Raw genomic sequence first — 22,191 nt, forward strand, 5'->3', positions numbered from 1 at the left:
AACCAGGTGCCATTCGCGGCACCAACCACGGGAGACTGGGAAACAAGGAAGCAGGAAGGCATGAGATTACCAGCAGAGATGATCAAGGCACTGGGATAAATATGAAGGAGAGATTTGATTGATGCACGCACGAATTTTATGCACCATGAGAATGGCGTGCAGGCTTCACGACATGCTTTGTGAACCCTACAATGGAAGGCACGTGATGTGGTGTGTCTACGGAGTGCTAAGCAAACTGATTAATGCCACATGTTTAAAAATATCATATACATGATTCTGGCTCAGAGAACTGAGGCAGAAGCTTCAGAAGTGGGTGCGGAATGAGAGGAACCTTCTGGTGGTGAGTGTGACCAGCGAGAACACACTTTTGAGAGTGTGATCGATGATTGGAGAAAATGGGAATCGACTGGAGAGACGGCAGCCGGTGAAGTCATTGCATAGGGGGCAGCGAGCAGTGGCCAGAGTTGCAGGTGGAGAGTCAGATGAAGGTGTCGCGGGAAGAGGAGTGCGACAGGGATGCGCCCCGTCCCCATCACCATTTAATAGACGTGAGCAGCAATGGTGAGGTAATCATGGATGCACGTTGAGGAACGAAGGATGAAAGTTGTGGCAGACTTCTAAAGCGTTTCGGTTTGAGGTGTGAAATGAGGTTGAGGCGCTGAATGTAAACAATCATCGGGACAGAAATAGAGAGTATTGAAGAAGCGCTAAAGTTGGGGAGCGGGAGGAGAAGTCTGATTGGATCAATTCTAGAAGACAAACATCTGGACTGGGCATGCAGCTGGGTATGTGAGGGCCTTCGGAAGGAAACTCTATAATGAAGGACCATCATAACAACATTCGCGAGGTAGAAAAGGGATAGCGGTGCTTGGCAGCATAGAGAATAGAGGATAGAAACACGAGCATCGGGGCAGGCGAGTGTCGGCACGGGGGGCTCGTGCGTGCAGTGAGCGTGCGCACTGGTGCTGCTGTGGCTGGGCTGGCAGGTCTCTGAGCTACGGTGCCATCGGAGTCATCGTGGGACACGAATTCACTCACGGCTTCGACAGCAATGGTGAGAAGAGGTTTCCACGCTCACGGTGACGGCACCACACGCATCGCCAATCAGCACCATCGTCTCGTCGTGGCTGCTTTTACTCAACACTAAAAGCGATAGAATGCACAGCCCAGCGGCACGGCAGTAACAGATTTGGAAAAGTATTTCTCGTCGCTTTTTTGTGCGGCAGGGAGGGGCACAGTAGTGACGCTCGTGCATTCCCAGCAAGACGTGCCGGGGTTCAACTCCCGCCTCGAGTGCCTTTCCGTGTGGAGTTCTCCCCCTGTTCTGCAGGTGTTTCCTCTGGGTTCACCCCTGTTACCTCCTATAGCTAAAACACCAACGTATCACTGGTATTGGCTATACATCCCTTTGCTGAAAATGTACCTGCAAATCACTCAAGTGGGATCTCATATAACAGCAACATTGCCACCGACTGAAACAATCTGGAAGTATCCTCCTGAAAACGAGTTCTGAGACTCGGTGAGGCATTGCTGAGTAAACGAGCGCAATAATGGATGTTCACCAAGTTATGGCCTGAGGTCAAATGTTGGAGGGAGCTCTGGAGGTGATTGACAGGAGAGTTCTAAGCGAGAGTGGGGTTGCACCGGGTACCAGCGTGGAGTCCACTGCTGGTGTCACCTTGTTGGTTCGATTTAAAGCTTTCGTGACTGCAGGGATTCATCTTCTTGGTTCTTTCGGTAAAGTCACGTAGAAGGGAAGTAATAAAATAATAAAATAATAAAATGAAACATAATAAATAATTCTCACGACGTTTCGGCCACAACGCAAGCAGCCGTCCTCAGGTGAAGACCAGGTCTGTCGGGGAGACAGCGTCTGAATGAAACACCACCACACTTGGAGCGTATATTTAAGCTGGGTTGGAAGGGGGGAAGGGCGCTTGATAAATGATTTGCATATCAAGAGGAATTTTGCATATTTATGGGAAATGCAGGTATGTGATTAGTACCTACTTGTGAACATGCGTAGGAGGTGGGCGGGGGGGTTTCACAAGTCATATTATGCCCGTGCATTATGCAGGATTAGCATCATCAAAGGGAGGGGATAGGGGTAGCATTAATAAAGGAAAGGAATGTTAATAGTATGTAGCTGCAGTAACTAAACAACTAAACAACCGTGTTGGTTGTTTGGGTGAAGCCAGGAGAGGAGCTGTTGTGAGGGCCAGCAGTCCACAATTGTTCGGTGATGAAGGGAAGCCTCTCTCTGGCCCTGGGGAAGCTTCACTTTCTCAAGGAACTTGATCTGCCACATCGTTTCATTGCAGGAAGGAAATACGACAAACATGGCAACCTGCACCAATGGTGGAGCAACGCATCGATTGCGCACTTCTCTGAGAAGGCGCAGTGCATGATCGAGCAGTACAACAACTACTACTGGAAGGAAGCGCAGCTGCCTGTGAGCAACCACAGGACCATCCGCCATAGGCAACGCATTCTTTGCCTCGCCACAACATGCCTGCCTCGTCGTCACCACCATCCTCATCATCTACTGCTGGACGAAGGTCCCCAGTGGTCACTTCATGTGTGCAGTCGAGCCCTGACTGTCAGCGCCGGCGATTGGGGAATCCTCTCGCCGATTCTAAAAGTGTTGTCTGCCCATGACCTGCCGGTCACGGCACCGCAGACCGCCTGTAGTCAGCGGGGAGGAACTTTCGCGTCCCCGATTCCCCGGCGTGTGTCTGTAGCTGACGCAGAGAGCGCTCGGTGTGATGCGCCCTGCGAGGACACGCGGTTAATCGGCTCTGTCCTGCGGCGTGCAGCTCAAGGGCAAGAGGACACTGGGAGAGAACATCGCCGACAGTGGGGGAGTTCGAGAAGCCTTCAGGGTAAGGACCCACGACACGGGGAGACAAACACATCCGTGAGTCTCGCTATGGCACAGCGATCCCGGTACAGGCAAGGGCAGCAGCCAGGTTCTCACAGAACAGGGAGGGCACTCGCACACAAACCACGTGATGCTGACTGCAGGATTATCACTTCGCTCATGTGCGGCTACATTTTCACTCTTGCTCATGACTGCTTTTGTTATTATTATGCTTGCTAACCCTGGAAAGCCTCAACGATTGACTATACTCTTCTTCAGGAGAGTCCTACGAAGTTTTCACAGGGTCATGTTCCTATGCGTAATCCCAACTGAGTAAATTTGGAGGTATTTTTTCAACATTATGGCCAGTTACATTGTTTAACTATGGGAGGAAACCAGAAAATCCAGAGGAAACCCATGCAGAACGATGGGAGAACATACAAACTCGTCACAGAAAAGGCACTCGAAGTCGGTAATAAATCCTGACCCTTCTTGATGTGAGGTACAAGAGTTACCAAGTGTCACCCTGCCATCCTATTATATGCCCTCGAGCATTCAAACACAAGCATGCTAACAGAGACACTTAAGATCAGTCCCCTATCCGCAAACCCACGTGAGTCCACAAAGCTCCAGGAGTTGAAGCAAAAGGTGCCCTCTGCAAGACGTTGTGCCTGGGAGCATGTGGATGGCACACATTGATACCAGTACGCATAGGTGTTCCTATATTGACGGGATTTACAGAGGACTGATGTTTAATATCAGTGCGTACGATCCCCTGGTGCACTGTTCCTGCCTTGCCAAGCAGCCCCCATCCCTCCACCCTAGGAGCCGAGGAGCGGTGATTGTGTGTGTCTCAGTGTCTTGTGCTTGCGTGCTTGCGTCTGTGTAGGCGTATAGGAAATGGATCAAGGACAGCCGGGGTGGGCAGGAGGAGCCTCTGCTACCTGGACTCAACCTGACCCACAACCAGCTGTTCTTCATCAGTTACGCACATGTATGGGCACATGCACGCACCATCTTCATGAGATTACTCCCCTTTTGTTAGTGGAATCCTAATTACGTCGTGATGACGATGCGCCATGCCAGCCTTTATAGTCTGTGTGCTACGTGGTATGCGGGATGTGGTACATGGTGTTAAGTATGTGGTACATTTATGCGGTGCGTAGTATGTGGCATGTATGTGGCATGTAATTTGATGCGTGCCGTGTGTGTTGCGTGGCGGTAACTGTATCACTGTGGTGGGTTTGGTGTGTCCAGGTGCGGTGCCAAGCACACCGGCCTGGGGAAGCCAGGCAGATGGTGCTCGTCGGGGCTCACAGCCCTCCGGAGTTCAGGTGACGACAACGTCGGCCACGCTGTTCACACTTGTGCCCGGGCCATAGGCATCTTCTGCGTGAATTGTCCTCGACATGGAGTCTGAACGCTGGCTCAGCGCGTTGTTTTAGGGGTGGACTGCCGTTAAAATCTCACCATTTCTGCTGTTGTGGTAACTTTAAATTGACTTTGAGGCCAAGTTACACCCGTGAGAAATAATAGTTATATTGTCTTTGTAATATTTGCCCAATATTATGATGGCTGAGATTATGTGGAAGCCGCTTGATCACAAGAACATCTTCATGTTAAACTAGAATCGAGGTGACTATACCATCAACACCCGGTGGGCTTTGCCTTGCTACATGACCGACGTCCGCTGGTGAGCATCGTGACGTTGTGTCGGGGTGTATGTAGTGGTGGTGCAGTGAGGGCAACAAGCACTGTACTTGAAACCTGGCAAACTAGATTCAATTACAGATCACGGCAAACATCCGTGATACTTGAAATTATTATTGCGTTCTTCTAGGTCGACTCAGCCTAAAACGACTGCCTGTTTTGGTGTGTGAATATCAGCATTGAAGAGACAAGACGGCCGGGCGTGATTCTGACCATACCACCCGCTCAGTGTGCCATGCCAGACTTAATAGGTGCTCGCTAACAGCACTTGTCTATGTGGGCTACACGGTGGATCTCTGTCTCTAAGTTTGTGTGTGTGTGTGTGGCGTGCTGGTGCTGTTTGTTTCTGCAGAGTCCTGGGATCGATGAGTAACTTTCCGGAGTTTGCCCGCGCGTTCCACTGTGCGGAAGGCAGCACGATGAACCGTGGCAAGCAGGCGTGCCGCGTCTGGTGAAGCAAGCGCGGGACCGGTCCCCCATCCCCTAGGGACTGCACGGACATTTCCAGCCGATGTATGCCGACTTGTTTAGGGGAACCATACTCAATGACAAACCTCCCCAATAAAAAAAATCAACGAGAAATTAGGATTTATTTTGTGCAGAGTGCGAAAAGAAAGCTGATGTGTTTTTTTTGCACATTTCCAACACGTCACTATATTGCACGGTTTAAATGTTCGGCAACATCCCACATTAAACACCGCAGCTCCATTGCTTCTGTTTGGCTGGGCAGAGACTGGGGCGATCTGAGACCTGACCCTTGCCCTCCCCGCTTGCATGGATAACCGAGCCCCACTTGCCAAACTAATTCCAGCAAAGATCCAGGAAAGAAATATGATTAGCCTATAACGCAAAAGAGGAATTTTAGATTTAAAATAATAAATTTAACGCACATGTAAAATAAGTAAGAAAAATTAGTCACTTGTCTTCATAAAGACAGATGAATAACTTTTTTACAATTAAACATCTCATTACCGTCTTAAATAAAATGAATTGCACCTTGCTAAATTATATTCTCTCATTGCCATGACAACGACCCACGTGAGTTGGGGCCAAGTTGAGCAGAGCCCTGGGAGCCCAGTTCTGCACCGGCTTCACTCCACACAATGCACAATTAGTTTAACATTTCAGAACTATCACTCTATTAGTCGTGTTTTACATCTAATAATTCACATATTAAAAAAAAGTATTTACTAAACGTAGAGGATTACACATTGACTGTGATTGCATATCCCTTCGAGGGAAACGCTCAAATACGTTGTGCTGTGTTGAGAGTGACGACGTGTGTGTGTTTTATATAAAAAAAGACATTTACAAACATGTTTTATTTTTATACATATATGGCCTAAAGAACCACAGGCAGTATATTGCTCAAGGTCGACGTGTAGCTTTAGCTCCACATCACTGTCAGCTGTGTAATTATTTGAATAGTGAGCCCAAGCTCTTGGGCGTACAGCGAGTGATATCGTGCATGCCGTGTGAGAGCTTGGAGGTGTTGTCCAAATCACCGACGGCTGCGCTAAACACCACCTTCACCACCTCCAGCTCGTGTTGACACCGGAGTCGGTGACCGTGCGCAGGCGTACGGTGAGAGCAGGTGGAGAGTGTGGTTCTATTCTCTGCTCACGTGTGATGGGAGCAGCAATGTGTTTAGGAGCTCGATGCCAATGTCGAGGACTGCTAGCCACGTCGAGAGGGCTTTAGGAGAGAGGGTTTGTGTAGTTTTGCTATTCTAATATTGAAGGGGCACAGACCAGTTTTACCATATGGTCCACAGTGTGGACTGCATGACCACAATCGCAATACTGTTGCTTGTCTTACATTTTTCATTTATGAAAGAAATTTGTGCATCGGCGTGTTTATGTTCTGATGATGTGGGTGATGGTTACGCCAGTGTCTTCGGGGAGTGTCAAAGCCAGGAGGGTACAATGGGTCTCAGATGAGGTGTTTATTCTGGAAGTCCTCGTTGTTCCACTGTTCCTCTTGATCTTGGCTACATTCTAGCGTGATCTCAGAAGGGGGAGCGGTACCTGAGTAGGTGGTCGGTGAGGTACATTGTTGAGGTCTTGGTTGATGGGTAGGTTGTCCGTGGCGAGATCACGTGTAAGCTCCCGTGAGGTTTGCAGAATGTTTGTCACAACATGGAGCCAGGCAGGGGGTTGGTGTAGATTTCGGGGTTCCGATTGTTTGTGTGTCTACACGCAAGTTTTGGCGTGAGGTCTGACCGCAGTGGCAGCAGCCCAGAGGGCCGGACCCGCAGGGCTCATGTGCGTTGGCGGTGTGACAGGCGGGCAGCTACACGGGCTGCCATTGTCGTGGGAACCGTATCACGTGAAGAACGCACACATGATGTAGCCTGGTCTTGGATAAATATTCCAATGCTGAAAATGTACCCGCAAATTGACTCCATTAGGGTTACACTCAGCAGCAACATCGCCCTCGGTTTGGTAAACTTGGCAGGACCCTCTTGAAAGAAAAAAAAGTCTTCAAACGTGTAGAAGCTATTCTGGGTAAACACGCTTCATAATGTACGTGCATGGGTGGTGATGCCTTCAAACAGGTGACTTCGCAAGCATTTCGTATTCTGACAGGGCAGCTGTACTATGTTGTCGAGGGATACGCGCTGAATATTCACAAAAGTAGCCGAAGGATTATGGAATATCTTGCGAAAAGCGATTGTACAATCCAAACTGGGTTTTAAAGAAAACGAATTAAAGTTTAGACACATCGCTGCTCCTCGCCTCATTGGCAGAAGGAGCGCGTGAATGGTGCCCCCCACGGAGGGCAACGGAGCGACTTGAACCCTCCGCAGGGAGCGCCTCGATGGCTGGCGGGGCTCGTTCCTGGAGACTGCACGGAGCTCTGGGATCCAGTGGATCTGTGCTTTCACATTCACACCACTCGGTGATGAGTAATCGTGGGTGTCAAATTCACACAATTTAAAATCCACATGCGGTGATGGTTGATACTTTTTCGCGCAAGTTTATTACGAATGAGTAAATGCTTAAGTTACTTTTTATCCAAAGACTGCAATGCGATATATGTGAACAGTCACCGCGTGCTTTATATCTGTTTTGTGCGATATTAAACGTTGTAAAAGTGATTTTTATTCTTTCGTCAACAGTAAAACATTATTGATCAATGCAAGAGTACAAGATTTAGCAGAACATTAAACCTCCAATCTACTTATATTGGAATGCTATTGTGTTAATACTCGTGTAAAACATTTGAGAATAAATCAGATTTAACCAAGGTTAAGTCAATTAATTAACAATGAGATACCCCTTTCAGATGTTGTCAATGGGCTTCTGCACAACGTGGACACATTCCACACTTTAGCGATGAGGGTAATCGGTGGTCGAGGTGTGCAGTGACTCCTTGCTCGAGCAAGCACGTCAACCCATCGTCAGGATGTAATTTAGATCGAACACTGCTGCAGCGTTTGTCCACCTCTCCTGCGGTGTCGTGCGTACGCACAAAGCCTGGAAGTTACGTCCACGCTGGGATGGCGGTTGTGCATTTAGTTTAGTGTCAACCCATTGGCTTCTTGCATTAATAAGCCACGTTTCCCAAAATCTAGATACCACCTTCAAATGACACTCCGCAATGTATATTGGGATTATTAGCTCTGAAAATCTTGACTTAGGCCTAAGTGAAATATCTTTGGTGTTCATGACCAAGGAGGCTGCATGCAGGTTGCTGATAGTAGTGATGATGATGTTGGTTTAGAGTTGTAACTGGCGCCGTGGAGCAGGTGGGGAGTAGAACACCGACTGGGCTGCAATGCCCTCTGATGACCACAGCGCGGCGCTCACTCGCCCGTCACTGCCCCCGCTTTGGGCTTGCGAGCTCTCACGAGATCGGGCACAAGCGTGACACAATTGTGTAAACAATGAATTGTAATTTATTATAATGGACGCATAATAATGGACTGTATTCGTTGAGCTTTAAACGTGACATTAAACTTGAGCGATGCCGAGGGCCGCGGTGCGGAGTCGCCGCCGTGATGCTGGTTCCGGGGCCCCTGGCGGCGGCTGGGCCCTGAGACACGCGGAGACGCTGGGAGACTCTGAGAGACGCTGAGAGACTCTGAGAGACGCTGAGAGACTCTGAGAGACGCACGGAGAGACGCACGGAGAGACGCTGGGAGACGCTGAGAGACTCTGGGAGAGGAGGAGGAGGCGGCGGCGCGTGATGATCCGCTTCGTGCTGCTGGTGAACGCGCAGGGCCGCGTGCGCCTCTCGCGCCACTTCGAGCGCCTCGGGGCGGCGCGCAGGAGGCTCGTGGAGGCCGCGGCGGCGCGGGCCGGGCTGGGGGCCGGAGACGGCGACCAGGTGCGGGGCAGCAGCAGCAGCAGTGGGGCCAGGGGCAGCAGTAGGGGCACGGGGCACGGGCAGCCGTAGGGGCACGGGGCAGCAGTGGGGGCACGGGCAGCAGTCGGGCCAAGGGCACGGGCAGCAGCAGGAGGGGCACGGGCAGCAGCAGGAGGGGCACGGGCAGCAGCAGGAGGGGCACGGGCAGCAGCAGGAGGGGCACGGGCAGCAGCAGTAGGGGCACGGGCAGCAGCAGGAGGGGCACGGGCAGCAGTAGTAGGGGCACGGGCAGCAGTAGGAGGGGCACGGGCAGCAGCAGGAGGGGCACGGGCAGCAGCAGTAGGGGCACGGGCAGCAGTAGTAGGGGCACGGGCAGCAGTAGTAGGGGCACGGGCAGCAGTAGTAGGGGCACGGGCAGCAGCAGGAGGGGCACGGGCAGCAGTGGGGGCACGGGGCAGGGCCCGCGAGACTCCGCGGCGCCTCCACCCAGGCAGCTGTGAAGGGGCCACCAAGGAGGGTCCGGATGGCAGCAGTCGCGGTGGTGGTCACCACCACCACTACCACTGGTGGTCACCACACCACTACCACCACTGGTGGTCACCACTACCACCACTGGTGGTCACCACACCACCGGTGGTGGTAGTGGTGGTGGCGGCTCACTGCGAGAAGGGCCCTGTGGGTTCGCTCCCCAGGCTTGGGCGCCTTTTGTGCGGAGCCTCTTCTCCGGTTTCTGCTCTCGGCGAGACGCTTGCACACACACAGTGGGGCCGCAGTGCACTCCAGCACACCGTGTGCTGCACGGGTAACGCATTGGCATTACTACTAACCTTACTAGTTCTCTGTGTTGGGTGGTGGCGGGTTTAACGACACATTTCTATTTACGCGATCTTAACCAAACAATCCCTATATTATGAGTGAATTGGCCAAATATACATCCGAATGCTGAAAATAATGACACATACAATTACAGTACCTGCAAATCACGCGCACAGTAGCAGCGTCGCCCTCTGCTGGCGAAACACGGCGCGGCAGGACCCTCTTGACAACGATCTTAAAACTCGGCGAGGCTTAATACAATAAGTTGGGCAAAAAAACTAGTTCTTCAATGCACACACTTTTATTTGCACTTACAAGTAGAATGTACATTAATTTGACCCCAGAATTAATCACATTCTATATGTTTAATTTCTTTATGCAACGAGTTTTTTTGTTAACCAAAATATTTATATGTTAGTCTTGTAAAATCAATGTGTATATTACATGTTCATTCTAAGATCTCAATCCAGACAATAACAATCGTAAATCATTGTCCAGAGGCCCAGGATCGGCGAGCCCTGGACCGGTTCTTTGAATGAAATCTCAATTGTCAAGAAATATCAGCTCGTTAGGCTTCGTAGATCCGAAGATATTCAGCGTCAAATATATGAAAGAATATAAACAGACAGCAGCACAAGTTAAATAAAAGTGTGTACAAACATCCGCTGTCGAGACGGAGCCCAATCACCTCCAGTATATAAACAACTCGCCTTTAGCCCGTCCAAGGACGGGTGCAATGCAGTAAATGTGAAACTTGCAAGCGAAAATCAGACCACGACTTGATATTCATTGCATCCATTCGTGTGCAATTTGTAAGGGCGCGGTGACAGACTTCATTCATTTAAAGGTTATAATCCCTTGTTCACCACGACGTCCTTTTTACTTTGATGTCTCAACAACAGCGTGACGGAGATCGCGTGACGTGAGGGCTCTGCCTTTGTAGTGAGGGTTGTAAGGGACGCCGAGGGGGGGGGAGTGACGTCAGCCGCTAATTATTATGAATGGGGGAGGGGGTGTCCATTTGGAGGACGTCACCTGCTCATGAATATTAATTAGGGGGTATGGTCGATGTTGAGTGGCGTCACGAGCATTAAGGACAGACATTCCAGGGTGATGATAGGTATGCTCGTATATGGATAATGCATGTACAGGCATCTTGTCTCAGTGTCTCCCTCGCAGTGAACCTGCCAAGAGAACCACAACTGAGATTACACCTTCAGACAAAAGCGGTCACGCGCATTCACCTGCAATATGTATACGGTAGATTTAAAAGGGTAATGAGAACAGTTCAGAGGGCAATGATCAGGACCAGGGTAAACAAACAAATCTTGTTTGCACAGAGTCATGGCAACAGTGAGAATTACCAGGTAGTACCAGTCGGCCAACCCCTGTCTCAGAGTTTCCTGTCCCAGTAACTCCTGGTACCCGAGTTTGCCAGTGAGGGGGCCCAGGGCAACTGAGCAATGAGAAGTTGTCAGAAATTCGAGTGAACAACTCAGTTCCACTCATTCTTTTAGCTGCAAGACGCCGCAGTCTTGCAAATGTTTGTTTCTGACAGGCAGGGGTTTTCCTATCATCTATCAACCTGCCGCCCAAGGGCCCACAGAAGAAGCCTCCACGAGGTCACAAAAAGTCCACCAGAAGATTCTTCTGCCATGGGAGGTATTGCCTCAGTAGGCAGCCTGAACTTAAAGGAGGGAAGGCAGGTTGTCAGGACGCCAGGGGAAATTTCTGGGATACGGGGAGATACGGAGACACGTGTGGGGATGATTGCTTGTTATTGATGCCGGCTGCGATTGCACTGACATTGCTCGGAGTGTGCGGGCCTCCGCGGTGGGTGGTGATGCACAGGGTTGTGCCCATGGCTGTTGCAGTGCTCGTTCGTGGACTACAAGGACTATCGCCTGGTGTCACGCCGCTACGCCGCGCTCTACTGCATCGTGGGCATCGATTCGGAAGAGGTGAGCAACTTCCCACTGAGTATTCCTCATGCACATCCCGCTACTCCCACCGCCGGCATGGGCTCTCGCTCGCACCGAACACCACCCCGGTGCTGCAGCCTGTGTCCTCAGTGCTGGTTTGCAGCTGCTTTTATCCAGGATTTAAAACCCAGGATGTGCATCATTGGTGAGGTGGCAGGATAGTGCCAGAATTTAAAAGCAAAATGCAATAATTTTAAAGCATTCATTTCACGCCTCCTTAAGCTGTCTAACTCTGCGGTGATATATTGCCAACAGGGGATGTGAACAATGCCCTGATGAGTAGGCATTCGCTTTAATGATGCGTGGCTGCCGTGGTGCGTGTGGCTTGTAAAGAGCAGTCTGTGATCTCGTGTGTGGCCAGAGGAAGTGTTAACTGCGCGGTACCCGGCGAGGATGGAGTGAGTGTCCGAGTTCCGATGGATATCACTCACCAACACATCGCTGTGTCTATATGAGGCACCCACACTAAAGATATTTTCTTTAGTGTATCTACGTGACTTTACCGAAAGACCCAAAGAATATAAAGATAGGCTTCCAACAGTTTTGCATATGGGTTGAAAATATTAATAGGACACTTGCATTATCCTGGCTTATTCTTTCATATCTTTCAAATCACCAGAAACTTCACGAAGAGGCATTTCAGCGCCAAGTATCTACTAATCATCTGTATTGGGTATCAGAGTGCGCAGCGGTATCACAGTGACATTGCGCTGCGTCTCTGTTCATGCTGCATGGCTGTGTTGTTTCAGAATGAGCTGGAGATCTACGAACTAATTCACAACTTCATAGAGACACTGGACAAGTACTTCAATCGCGTGGTGAGTGTCTCACTCAGCCACGCGGCAGCATCAGCAAAAGCAGAGAAAGAGCATACCTACTATTGAAGGGAGGTTGGTTGAGTGTTTATCCAGAAAGCCTTTATCCCTGGCGCAGGGAACACATGAAGGGGAGCAGAGCGAAAACAGGGAGGGCAATCTTATAGTTGGTGTGAAAATGGATTGGGAGCCAGTGGAGAGATTTAAGGGTTGGGCTGATTTCGTATTATTTAAGAGTGCAAGTGGCAGCAGCATTTTGATCTTTTGGAGTTTGGAAGTGAGGAGTTTGGGGAGGCTATCATGGAGAGAGATGCAATTGTCAAGCCAAGAGGTGATGAAGACAATCTTTAGAAAACCAAAAATGTAGCATATTACCATGGGCGATCTCACAGTAAATATTACCAGTGCTTGAAACTGCTCTTTGATACATTAATTTCAATTAATTCTCATGCTGATGATATAGACGTAGAATAGTGTAAGAATACTGAATGTAGAATTTCTATGTTGTGTGACTGGGTCACATGAGCGCTGCAGACATTTTAGTATCCACATGCTTGATAATGATTTCTATTTTGTAACTATTTGAGTTGGACAGTTCAACATTGCACTTCTAATGCTGTTGTCTCATCCTTTCAGTGTGAACTTGCCGTATCCTTTGAAGCTCACGATGCTTTACGAGCAGTAAGTTCTGGCTGGTATCAGAAGCACTCCTGTTTCGGTTGTGTGCTGATTTTGTTCGTATAACCGATTATGTGGCATGCTCAAGCACAAACTTAGTAAAGCCTCTAGGGTTGCCAGTCTGTTCGTGTTGTGGGAGTTTCCACTGCAGCATGTGAATAACGCAACGTGCGCATACACGGATGCGAGTGGCTGTAGGCACGCCCGGAGAAGCAGCTCGGTCGTAGACCCAGGAGCTGTGCGTGTTTGTTTACACGCGTGTACATCAATGACTGGTAACGCGGTCGTGTTTGTGTTACTCAGTAAACACTCAGCTATTTGGATGTTCACGCTTTTATGTCTAATGTCCCAGATAACCTGATAACTGACGTAACTGTACAGGAACTGTACAGGAATGTTTTAAAAGCAACTGTCGATCATGGCTGTGAAGTGTAAGGAATACAGTTGTTTAATGTTTATAAACCTTGCCATGTACTTGGGAAAAGCTAAAGTGGTGGTGAGGGTGGAGGGAGAGTATGGCCTGAATACTGTCTGTGAAGTGCCTAGGTGAGTCCTTGACACGGCGACGCCAGATCATGTTTAACCTGGAGAAGGTGCACATGGTGTTGGACGAGATGGTGGTGAATGGGCGCGTGGCTGAGACGAGCCAGACTCGCATCCTGGCTCCCATCTACTTGATGGAGCGTGCCGACCAGAGCCAGTAAAGGCCGCGGGGACGCGAGGACGCGAGGTGCGGGGGATACGGCACGTGACCGGCTGTTGCCGTCCTGTGTGGAGGACGCGGCGCTGCGAGCCGACCGGAGAGGCTTCTGCAGCGACTGGCGGCTCCTGCCCAGTGGGGCCAGCGTGACCGCTTGGCGCCCGGGGAGGGAAGCGCCACCACCTCTTACATTCAGCGAGCGTCAAAAACCTTACCCATAGCTCACGTTTGTCAGCTGTGTTGAACTACCAGCATGCAACAACCAGCATGGCCTGGTATTTTTTTTCAAGTGGATCTCAAATCCAATTCGCACCGTCATGAGGAAAGTGCAAGTGTAGTATGATTTATTTTGCACACCCCCATTCTCCGAACTGAGCATCAAATGTTGACAATTTTACTTGTCTGACTTAAACCTTACTTCAAAGTGACGTGATTACAAAACCTCGTACTGTAATTCATACTCGGCTGCGAGCTGCCGATGCGGTGAGGCGAGGGTCCGTGCCGAGCGCGCCGTGCGCACAGCCGCAATCTGCTTGGCTGTCATCCTCGCTGCCCAGCCGAGCACACCGCCTGGCGTCATTTGCCACGATGCGCGTGAGGGTTTGCCACCTGCTGCTGGCCCTCGCCATTTCTCTCAACCTGCTCTTCATGTATTACTTCATGAGAGAGAGCGGTCGAACAAAGGCGGCGCTGGAAGGCAGGGGCGGCGGACGGGCCGGGGCGAGGTCAACCGCCAGCCGAGGCCTCCCCGTGCGAGGGACCTCGGACACGCCGAGGGGCGGGACGGCTCGCCAGCACGGCGAGCGTGGCCAGCGCCGCGAGGGGGGCGGCCCCGGGGGGGCCTCCGGCCCGCCGAGGCGCCCGGGCGTGGTGGTGCTGCTGCGGGAGTTCGAGGAGTTTGAGAACAGCGTGGGGGAAACGGCGCGGGGTCTCCTGGCAGACGGAGGCCCCGAGCGGGAGGTGCTGGTGCTGTCGGACCGCGACCCTTACCCGCCCCTCGCCCTGCCGCCAGGTGCCACCGCGGGCCCCTCCTTGCACGGGGGGCGTTGTGGTTTGAGGCTGTGTTCATATCGGTCGTGCAGACTCGCACAGCAGATTCCGGCCTCCTGTTTGAAAATGGAGTCGGATTCTCTTTGTGAATACAGTAGATCCAAATTTTACCATTTGTACAAGCCCTTGCAGTGTGCTGCAGTATATATTCACCCTCTACAAAGCTTTTGCATAAACGTCCTAATGTTTATCTCCAGCACTCTTCATACAAAGGGTGAAGAAATTAACGTGTTAAGTCACGTTTCTGTATAGGCTATGAAAAGCTGGGCCTGAATTTCAAGAAATACGATTTTAATGTATCAAAACTAAAACCAGTGTTTCAGTGTGATGAGTACCCACAAATGGGAATATTCAGTCGGGGTCTACCATATAGCACTTGTACTATTCAGCCAATTGCTTATTCCCTTCTCTTGGTAGACCTCCTGTGAAACCAAATGTAAAGCCAAATAGATTGAAGCAATGTATTTTTCCATAAACTGTCTCCGTCTCCTCGTATTTGTATGTCCTCTGTATTGTTTTGTCGCTCTGTTCTCTGCCTCCGTCGGCCTGCGTCGTTGTGGCCGTCGGCCTCTAGTTTTGTCACCGCCCGTGCCGGGGCTCGGGTCTCCAGGCCTCACCGGCTGCCATCCCTCCAGGAGCACGCCTGGTCGCGTTGTCGGGCCACCCTGAGCGGGCCGTTGCCGAGGCCAGCCCCGAGCGCCTGCTGCGTAGGGAGGCCGTGCTGCTGGTGCCGGACGGAGTGGCGTGGTCCGGCGCGGGAGGTGCGGAACTGTTGCGGCGCCTGCAGGAGGAGCTGGGCCGATCTTCGGGCAACGTGCGCATGGTGGCGCTGCCCGTGCGGGGTGATGTCCCCACGCGCTGCCTCGACCTCTCGGTGCGCCGCCTCGCGCGTGACCCTGCGTGCTCGCGGAGTCAAGTCGAGGGACGAGGCAGAGAATCCACAATGGGGCACGGCCCCGCTCATCGCGCAGTACTTGGGCAGGAGAGCGTGTGCAGGTGTCCACAGGAAACAGCGTGGAACGCTTCAGCCAATCGGCCTTCCAGATAAAATTACTGCATTGCCAGAATATATTGATCCAGTAGACATTGATGATTGATTCAATTATATTTTAGGTGATAAAACAATCCGGCATGCTTAGTTATTTGTTAAATATTCACAATGAGATAATACCTCAAACATCGCTGCAGCTTCATCTGAGTTTCCATCACAGTGAAAGAACGTTGAAAGGGGCGATGGTCGCTGGATGTAGAAGGCTCAGCAGATGACAGATTTTGCTCCAAATATGTTAGAATGAATTAAGCAATTAGAATATTCAAGCCCATAAACAGATTACAAGATCACCACCAGCAGACCACATGGTGGACTGATTCAATCGGTGAACCCGTGCCCTTGGATGCCCAATACGGAACGACTGGGCGACACCAGTGCCTCCCACGCACGGCCGGCTTTGCGCGTGATCGGTGTTGCTTCTGGAATTATTTGCCTTCGTAATTTTTTTTATTTTTGGGGATCCTTTCCGGTATAGCCCAAATCCTAGCTTTGCCAAGTCTGGCTTCGAGAGGTTGTACATTACAAGTTGAATGAGCATATGATGTGTGGCAGTGGGCATGCGTGGTTGTGTGTGGTGCTACCTTCAGTCAAAGTGTCTCGAGTGAATAGCCTGGTGCAGTGCTCATCCTCATTATTAGGCCAAATACAGGCTCTCAAAATCCAATCCTTCCATTTGATCAGCCCCAATGGATTGATGAGCCAAATCAGCCCCAACTGGGGTTTCAGCCTGATTGTCAAACATTCTGGTCACATTGACACCCAGCCAGCTGTGCACAAGGTGTAATGATTACATGCTTGTGAGTGTGTACAAATGTATTGGCATGCGCTCCTTGTGTGTGTGTTAGGTGTGTCCAGCTGTGTGGATGTGCGGACATACGTGTGCCTGTACAGGTGAGAGTGAGGGAGTGGACAGCGGAGTACCGGGCGCCCACGCGCGCTGACGAGTGTGATGCTCTGACTGGTGATGCCGTCATCTTCATCCGCACGCCGGTACTGACCGGGCTCGAGCCACACACCGACTTACACACTCCCCTGGTGCACGAATACTCAACAGCGACTTACACACTCCCCTGGTACACGAATACTCAACACCAACTTACACACTCCCCTGGTACACGAATACTCAACACCGACTTACACACTCCCCTGGTACACGAATACTCAACACCGACTTACACACTCCCCTGGTGCACGAATACTCAACAGCGACTTACACACTCCACTGGTGCACAAATACTCAACACCGACTTACACACTCCCTTGGTACACGAATACTCAACAGCGACTTACACACTCCCCTGGTGCACGAATACTCAATACCGACTTACACGCTCCACTATTACTCATTACAAACCAGACATGAGCCACACACAAAATTCAACACTTGCACTCACCATAATACACTTTACTGGTATATGTCTACACTTGGACTTGGCAACTCACAAGGGCACATATGCCGAGCTTGGTTTCATCGACTGTCGGGGCAACCTTTGTTGATGAGCATCTGTGCAATCAAGCGCGCCAAGCTGTGGGGTGATGTCGCTTGGACCCAGCCCTGCCACTTTCATCTCCCATTCGCTGCCATTGACGTACCGCATGAAGTATTCCTTTAAGGCCGAATTTACCTACTTGAGGCCCATACCCAGTTCAGTTACCACTTCCCGCTGTTGTTGTGCTCGTGGGGAGGTGACCTGCGACGCTTTGTGCCCACGGCCTACAAGGCTACGCGAGATGCGTACCACGTGTGATCTCCGGTCCCTGCGCGTGCGTGTCCAGGACCTGCTCGGCGTATCGCTCCCTTGGGCCCGGCCCCTGCACACGGCGCTGTTCCTGCAGACGGCGCTGCGGGGTTGGCGCGTGCGGCTGCTGCGCGACGTGGCGCCGCTCGCACGCCACCCCCTGCTGACCGACGCTCATGCGCAGTGGAAGGCGAAGCAGCGGCGGCAGGCGCGGCTCGACGCGCTGCACCGGGACCTGGACATCCGGCTGGTACCAATAGTCGACCGCTTGCAGAGCGCTACGATGCTTGTGTACACTGAATGTGCAACACATTCTCTACGGGCCCCTTGAAGTATTTTGTTTTTTGTCAATGCGCATGTTCGAGATATTGCACATGAGCGCACATCATCTACTACACCCAGATTCATCAACTGCTGCTGCTGTACAATGCTGGGGTCACACTCCTATTCCCCTGTGAGTCCCAGGCAGATGCCTATGTCCAAACTGGCTCAGGAACCGCTGCATCCACGCGGAGGGAACTAAGTGTGTGCTGCCGGGGTCCGCTTGCTGCCGGGGTGCGCGTGCCGCCGTGGCGTGCGTGCCGCTGTGGCGTGCGTGTGTGCCGCTGTGGCGTGCGTGCGTGCCGCTGTGACGTGCGTGTCAACGTGTTCGGTGCACAGGTGCGCGACGCCGCGGGCCAGGAGACATGGTTTGGCTGCAGCAAGAACACGGCGCGCTGCTTCGGCTCGGTGCTGGACGACACGCCCGAGTATCTGCACCGCGGCCGCTGGACGCCGCCATGCTGCCTGCGCGCCCTGCGCGCCACGGTGGCACGCGTTGTGGGCGAGCTGGAGCGCGCGGGGGTTCGCTACTGGCTCGAGGGTGGCAGCCTGCTCGGAGCCGCTCGCCACGGCGACATTATCCCTTGGGACTACGACGCGGATCTCGGTCTGTACCGCGATGACATCACCAAGTGCGAGCTGCTCAAGCGGGCGGCAGGTGCGTGGGTGTCCCTGGCTGTGTCCCTGGTGTTGTGCACATGCCGTTGTGGTGTACGAACGTGGCAGAGCGCGTGTGTGTAATTCCAAATAACACAGGATGAGATGTTACTATCCTTTGTGCAAGCACTTCCAAGAGTTCATGAACAGTGAGCCTGGTGAAATTTGGGGAGCGCATCGTCAGTAGTGACCCTTTGGTTCCTAGGGTGTTTCGGCCTTTCATACTATACACCCTCCCCAAAGGCGGCCAGCGACAGGGTGATCAATCCTACGCTTGCGTCCCATTCCCAATTAGTCATAGGAGTTGCCTTGTTGTTGGTAGCCAACATCCCATGGGACTATGCATGGCAGGGGCGTCCTCCTCCCTGAGTCAAGCATTGTTGACTGCATACCTCCTGGCCCTCTCACTTTGGGGCCCAGCTGGGGTCTTTCCTCTTCATCCAGAGCCACTGACTGCTGCCTTCTGCCGCCTCCGATACAGCTTTGATTGCCGAACGCTGGCTCTGGCCCTTAATTCCCAGGTCACTAAGCAGTCTGGTTGTAGATGTTGCCACAACACCTCTGCAGCCCACCTCCACTGGTCGGACTTCTGTGTTCCAGCCATGATGCCGTGCTTCGGCAGCTAGATCGGCATAGCGCAGATGTTTTCGCTCATAAGCCTCATCTACTGAGTCCTCCCAGGGTACTGTGAGCTCAATGATGAAGACCTTCTTGAGTGAACGGGACCAGAGCACCACGTCAGGTCTTAGGGTGGTGGTTGCGATCTCCGGAGGAAACACAAGTTGCCGGCCAATGTCAGCTGGTGTCAGCTGGTGTTGTGCACATGCCGTTGTGGTGTACGAACGTGGCAGAGCGCGTGTGTGTAAGCATCCACAAGGAAGTACCCTGTGCAGTGTGTAAACATCAACATTGGTGAGACAAAAGTGGCTCGGCAAGGTGCTTGCCTCCCACCCCCTCATGCGCCGTGCCGGCCTTTGTAGGTGCTACTCGTTAACAGCGCGTTCCCTAAAATTCTGATAAAGGCTATACCGGTGGTTCTTTGTCTTTGTGTGCGCCCGGGTTCGTAGCACTGGGCCCCGTGGAGGACGAGGAGGGGTTCGTGTGGGAGCGCGCGCGTGAGGGAGACTTCTACCGCGTGCACTACAGCCGCACCAACCGGCTGCACGTGGACCTGTGGCCCTTCCACTCCAGCTCGGGCACCATGACCAAACTCACGTGGATGCAGGGCCACCCGCAGGACCGCGAGTTCCCCGAACACTTCCTGCAGCCACTGGAGCGCATGCAGTTTGCCGGAATTCTGGCGTACGCTCCAAACAACCATCGACGCTTCCTCGAGCTAAAGTTTGGCCCCGGAGTGATTGAGAATCCAGAATACCCCAACCCAGCTAAAAAGAGACTGGATCAGGACAGTGCATGATCAAGGCTGAAAGCGATCATCTCACACTCACCAATGAGTGGAGTCCCTCTCTCGTGTGTGGAATATCTTGAGGTTATAGATTATAATTTGTTGTTGATTATAATTTTGGTGTTATATTTTGACTTGTGGTTTCACTGTCAATCCTTTTAGTGCCTAGAGACCTGCCGTGTAGGTACGGCGCTACGTCTATCGTGTATGATGATGATAGTCATTGTTTCTCAAGAATTCAAACTCGGCATTTACAATTGCATTTGCATGGGTGAGAATCTGGTTGACAATGTTGCTTGTTTGGATTGTAGGCATTTAATAACTTTTTAGTAAACACAGAGTGCTCTCTTATTAAGAGTTGAACTTTGTGATGGTTTTCTGGCCCTTGGGTTACAATAACAAGCTAAACATTTCCCTTAAAAGATTGTTGTTGAACTCCAAATCCAGTGATTAAAATTCCACATTCCTATGATGGGTATATGTTTATTCAATGGTACAGTAAACCCTCGCGATGCGCAATTTCTGGATTTGCAAGTTTGGAATATTGGCGAGTTACTAAATATTTACTAATTCTCTATTGGCTACTCGACGAACTCCAGGATTTGCGAGTGTACGTGCCAGGCCACCGACATCGGGGAGATGCATGCAGAATGTTAGATTTGAAACTGCGAAGATTAGACACACCCCCTCGGCTGCCTGCGTTGTCCTCCGTCTCGTAGTAATCCCGCTCTGAACTCACTACTGTATTGTGCATCTTAAATGTGTACTCACAGTCCACTCGTACATTTTGGTATAAACGAGTTGTCCGCGGGACGGATGTGGCTCACGAGCTATCGTTTGGACGGCCATTACAAACCGGGGCTTTCATGAAATGCCACATTGGCACTGCTTGAAAGGCTGTAGATGCCCGCTAAAGCTGGTGGCTGATGAGGTCGTTTGTAGGAAGCATGTTGTTTTAGTCGCCCTTTTATATGAAGGACAATTAACAAGTTTAGTGCAGCCAGTTTAACTAAACTATGTAAAACTAGGGTTATTCCTCACAACGCAAATTATAACCAGGGTTAAGCAGGTACATTTTTTTCCCTATTCAAAATTGTTACATTTAACCAATATATAAGCGGGGTGACCCTTCGGATGTGCAGACTTGGTGTGTGGTTGCTGGTGTGTGCCAGTCTGCACCCTGCGCTGCAACGCAAGTCCGTCCTTGTCATCGCTCCACAATATTACTCTCCGTCAGCCGTACGCAGCAGAAGAAGACCGCTCTTATACCAAAACTTGGTTCGAGTGATGAAAATATTGCTTGCCACGTTTTGCATAAGAGCTGATTGTTTCCCATCATGTTTGTAGCGAGCTGCATCGTTGACAAAACGTTCGTGTCAGCTGTCACTGCAGCTCATTCCACGATTCACACTCCTCTCCAGCATCAGCCTGGGCAGCTGACGTCCTCCGGCGAGTCGCGGGCGTGGAGAGCCCCGGGAGTCAAGTGTATTGGCCACACTCGTCTGGTTTCCCACATTTGTGTCTAATCTCAGATTTGGTTTAAAAACTGTGAAATAAACGACCAGGGCTTGTGAAATACTTTTCCGTGTTTTATTCTGGAGATGTGTTCACGCCACTTTGCCACGCGCCACCAACTGCTTTTTTTATTTAACACGCAGGTGGCTTTTTTCAGTAAAATGTACGATGTATAATTTACTTATTGAGTAAGGCCACGTAATTATCTGGCCAAATCTTTGTCTTTAGGCACCCTCCACCACCCGACAGCCAAACAAATGAACTTTCCGCATGTACAAACATTACAGCTCATACCAGTGAGTTGAACAACAATCACTTTAGTATCCAATTGCTAAATTTACTGCAAATAATTAAATTACTACAAACTTGATTTTAAGCTTTCGTGACTGCAGGAATCACTGTTTCTTTCGGTAAAGTCACGTGGAAAGAAAATAAATTCAATAATAGAATACGACGTTTCGATTGCAACACAAGCAACCGTCATCAGGTAGAACTATATTTGAGAGACAAAACAGATAATGAGACACACAGACAGACACACAAGCAGAAAGAGACGCACAGAGAAAGACAACATAGACACA

The 22,191-nt window shown here is 51.1% G+C and overlaps 3 protein-coding genes across 4 annotated transcripts in view; all 3 read left to right on the top strand.

The window, feature by feature from the left end:
- The window catches only part of LOC133341181 (PH domain-containing protein DDB_G0275795-like), a 21,298-nt gene extending 13,355 nt beyond the window's left edge, over positions 1-7,943 (top strand). Inside the window, exons 6-12 of the mRNA XM_061549635.1 lie at positions 7-58; positions 948-1,054; positions 2,322-2,452; positions 2,817-2,882; positions 3,750-3,854; positions 4,118-4,194; positions 4,923-7,943. Coding sequence (XP_061405619.1) covers positions 7-58; positions 948-1,054; positions 2,322-2,452; positions 2,817-2,882; positions 3,750-3,854; positions 4,118-4,194; positions 4,923-5,025 — 641 coding nt within the window. The 3' untranslated portion in view covers positions 5,026-7,943. The remainder of the gene's footprint in view (positions 1-6; positions 59-947; positions 1,055-2,321; positions 2,453-2,816; positions 2,883-3,749; positions 3,855-4,117; positions 4,195-4,922) is intronic.
- Positions 7,944-8,396: 453 nt separating this feature from the next.
- On the top strand, positions 8,397-13,895 carry LOC133341230 (AP-4 complex subunit sigma-1-like). 2 transcript variants are annotated; one of them, XM_061549697.1, is made up of 5 exons: positions 8,397-8,902; positions 11,572-11,658; positions 12,429-12,497; positions 13,131-13,142; positions 13,745-13,895. In XM_061549697.1, the coding sequence occupies exons 1-5, from the start codon at positions 8,762-8,764 to the stop codon at positions 13,874-13,876; spliced, it is 441 nt and encodes a 146-aa protein (XP_061405681.1). In that variant the 5' UTR covers positions 8,397-8,761; the 3' UTR covers positions 13,877-13,895. The 2 variants fall into 2 exon arrangements, with proteins under 2 accessions (XP_061405681.1, XP_061405682.1); XM_061549698.1 differs by having other exon boundaries at positions 13,131-13,189; positions 13,745-13,878.
- A 565-nt stretch (positions 13,896-14,460) lies between these two features.
- LOC133341229 (ribitol 5-phosphate transferase FKRP-like) lies at positions 14,461-21,671 on the top strand. The gene is made up of 6 exons (XM_061549696.1): positions 14,461-14,884; positions 15,558-15,796; positions 16,865-16,963; positions 17,750-17,962; positions 18,373-18,691; positions 19,758-21,671. Exons 1-6 carry the CDS (start codon positions 14,461-14,463, stop codon positions 20,105-20,107), a joined length of 1,644 nt encoding a protein of 547 aa, XP_061405680.1. The 3' UTR covers positions 20,108-21,671.
- Positions 21,672-22,191: the final 520 nt, after the last annotated feature.

The sequence above is a fragment of the Lethenteron reissneri genome, chromosome 11, assembly GCF_015708825.2.
Source record: "Lethenteron reissneri isolate LAM-NWPU_2019-01 chromosome 11, ASM1570882v1, whole genome shotgun sequence".
Taxonomy (NCBI): domain Eukaryota; kingdom Metazoa; phylum Chordata; class Hyperoartia; order Petromyzontiformes; family Petromyzontidae; genus Lethenteron; species Lethenteron reissneri.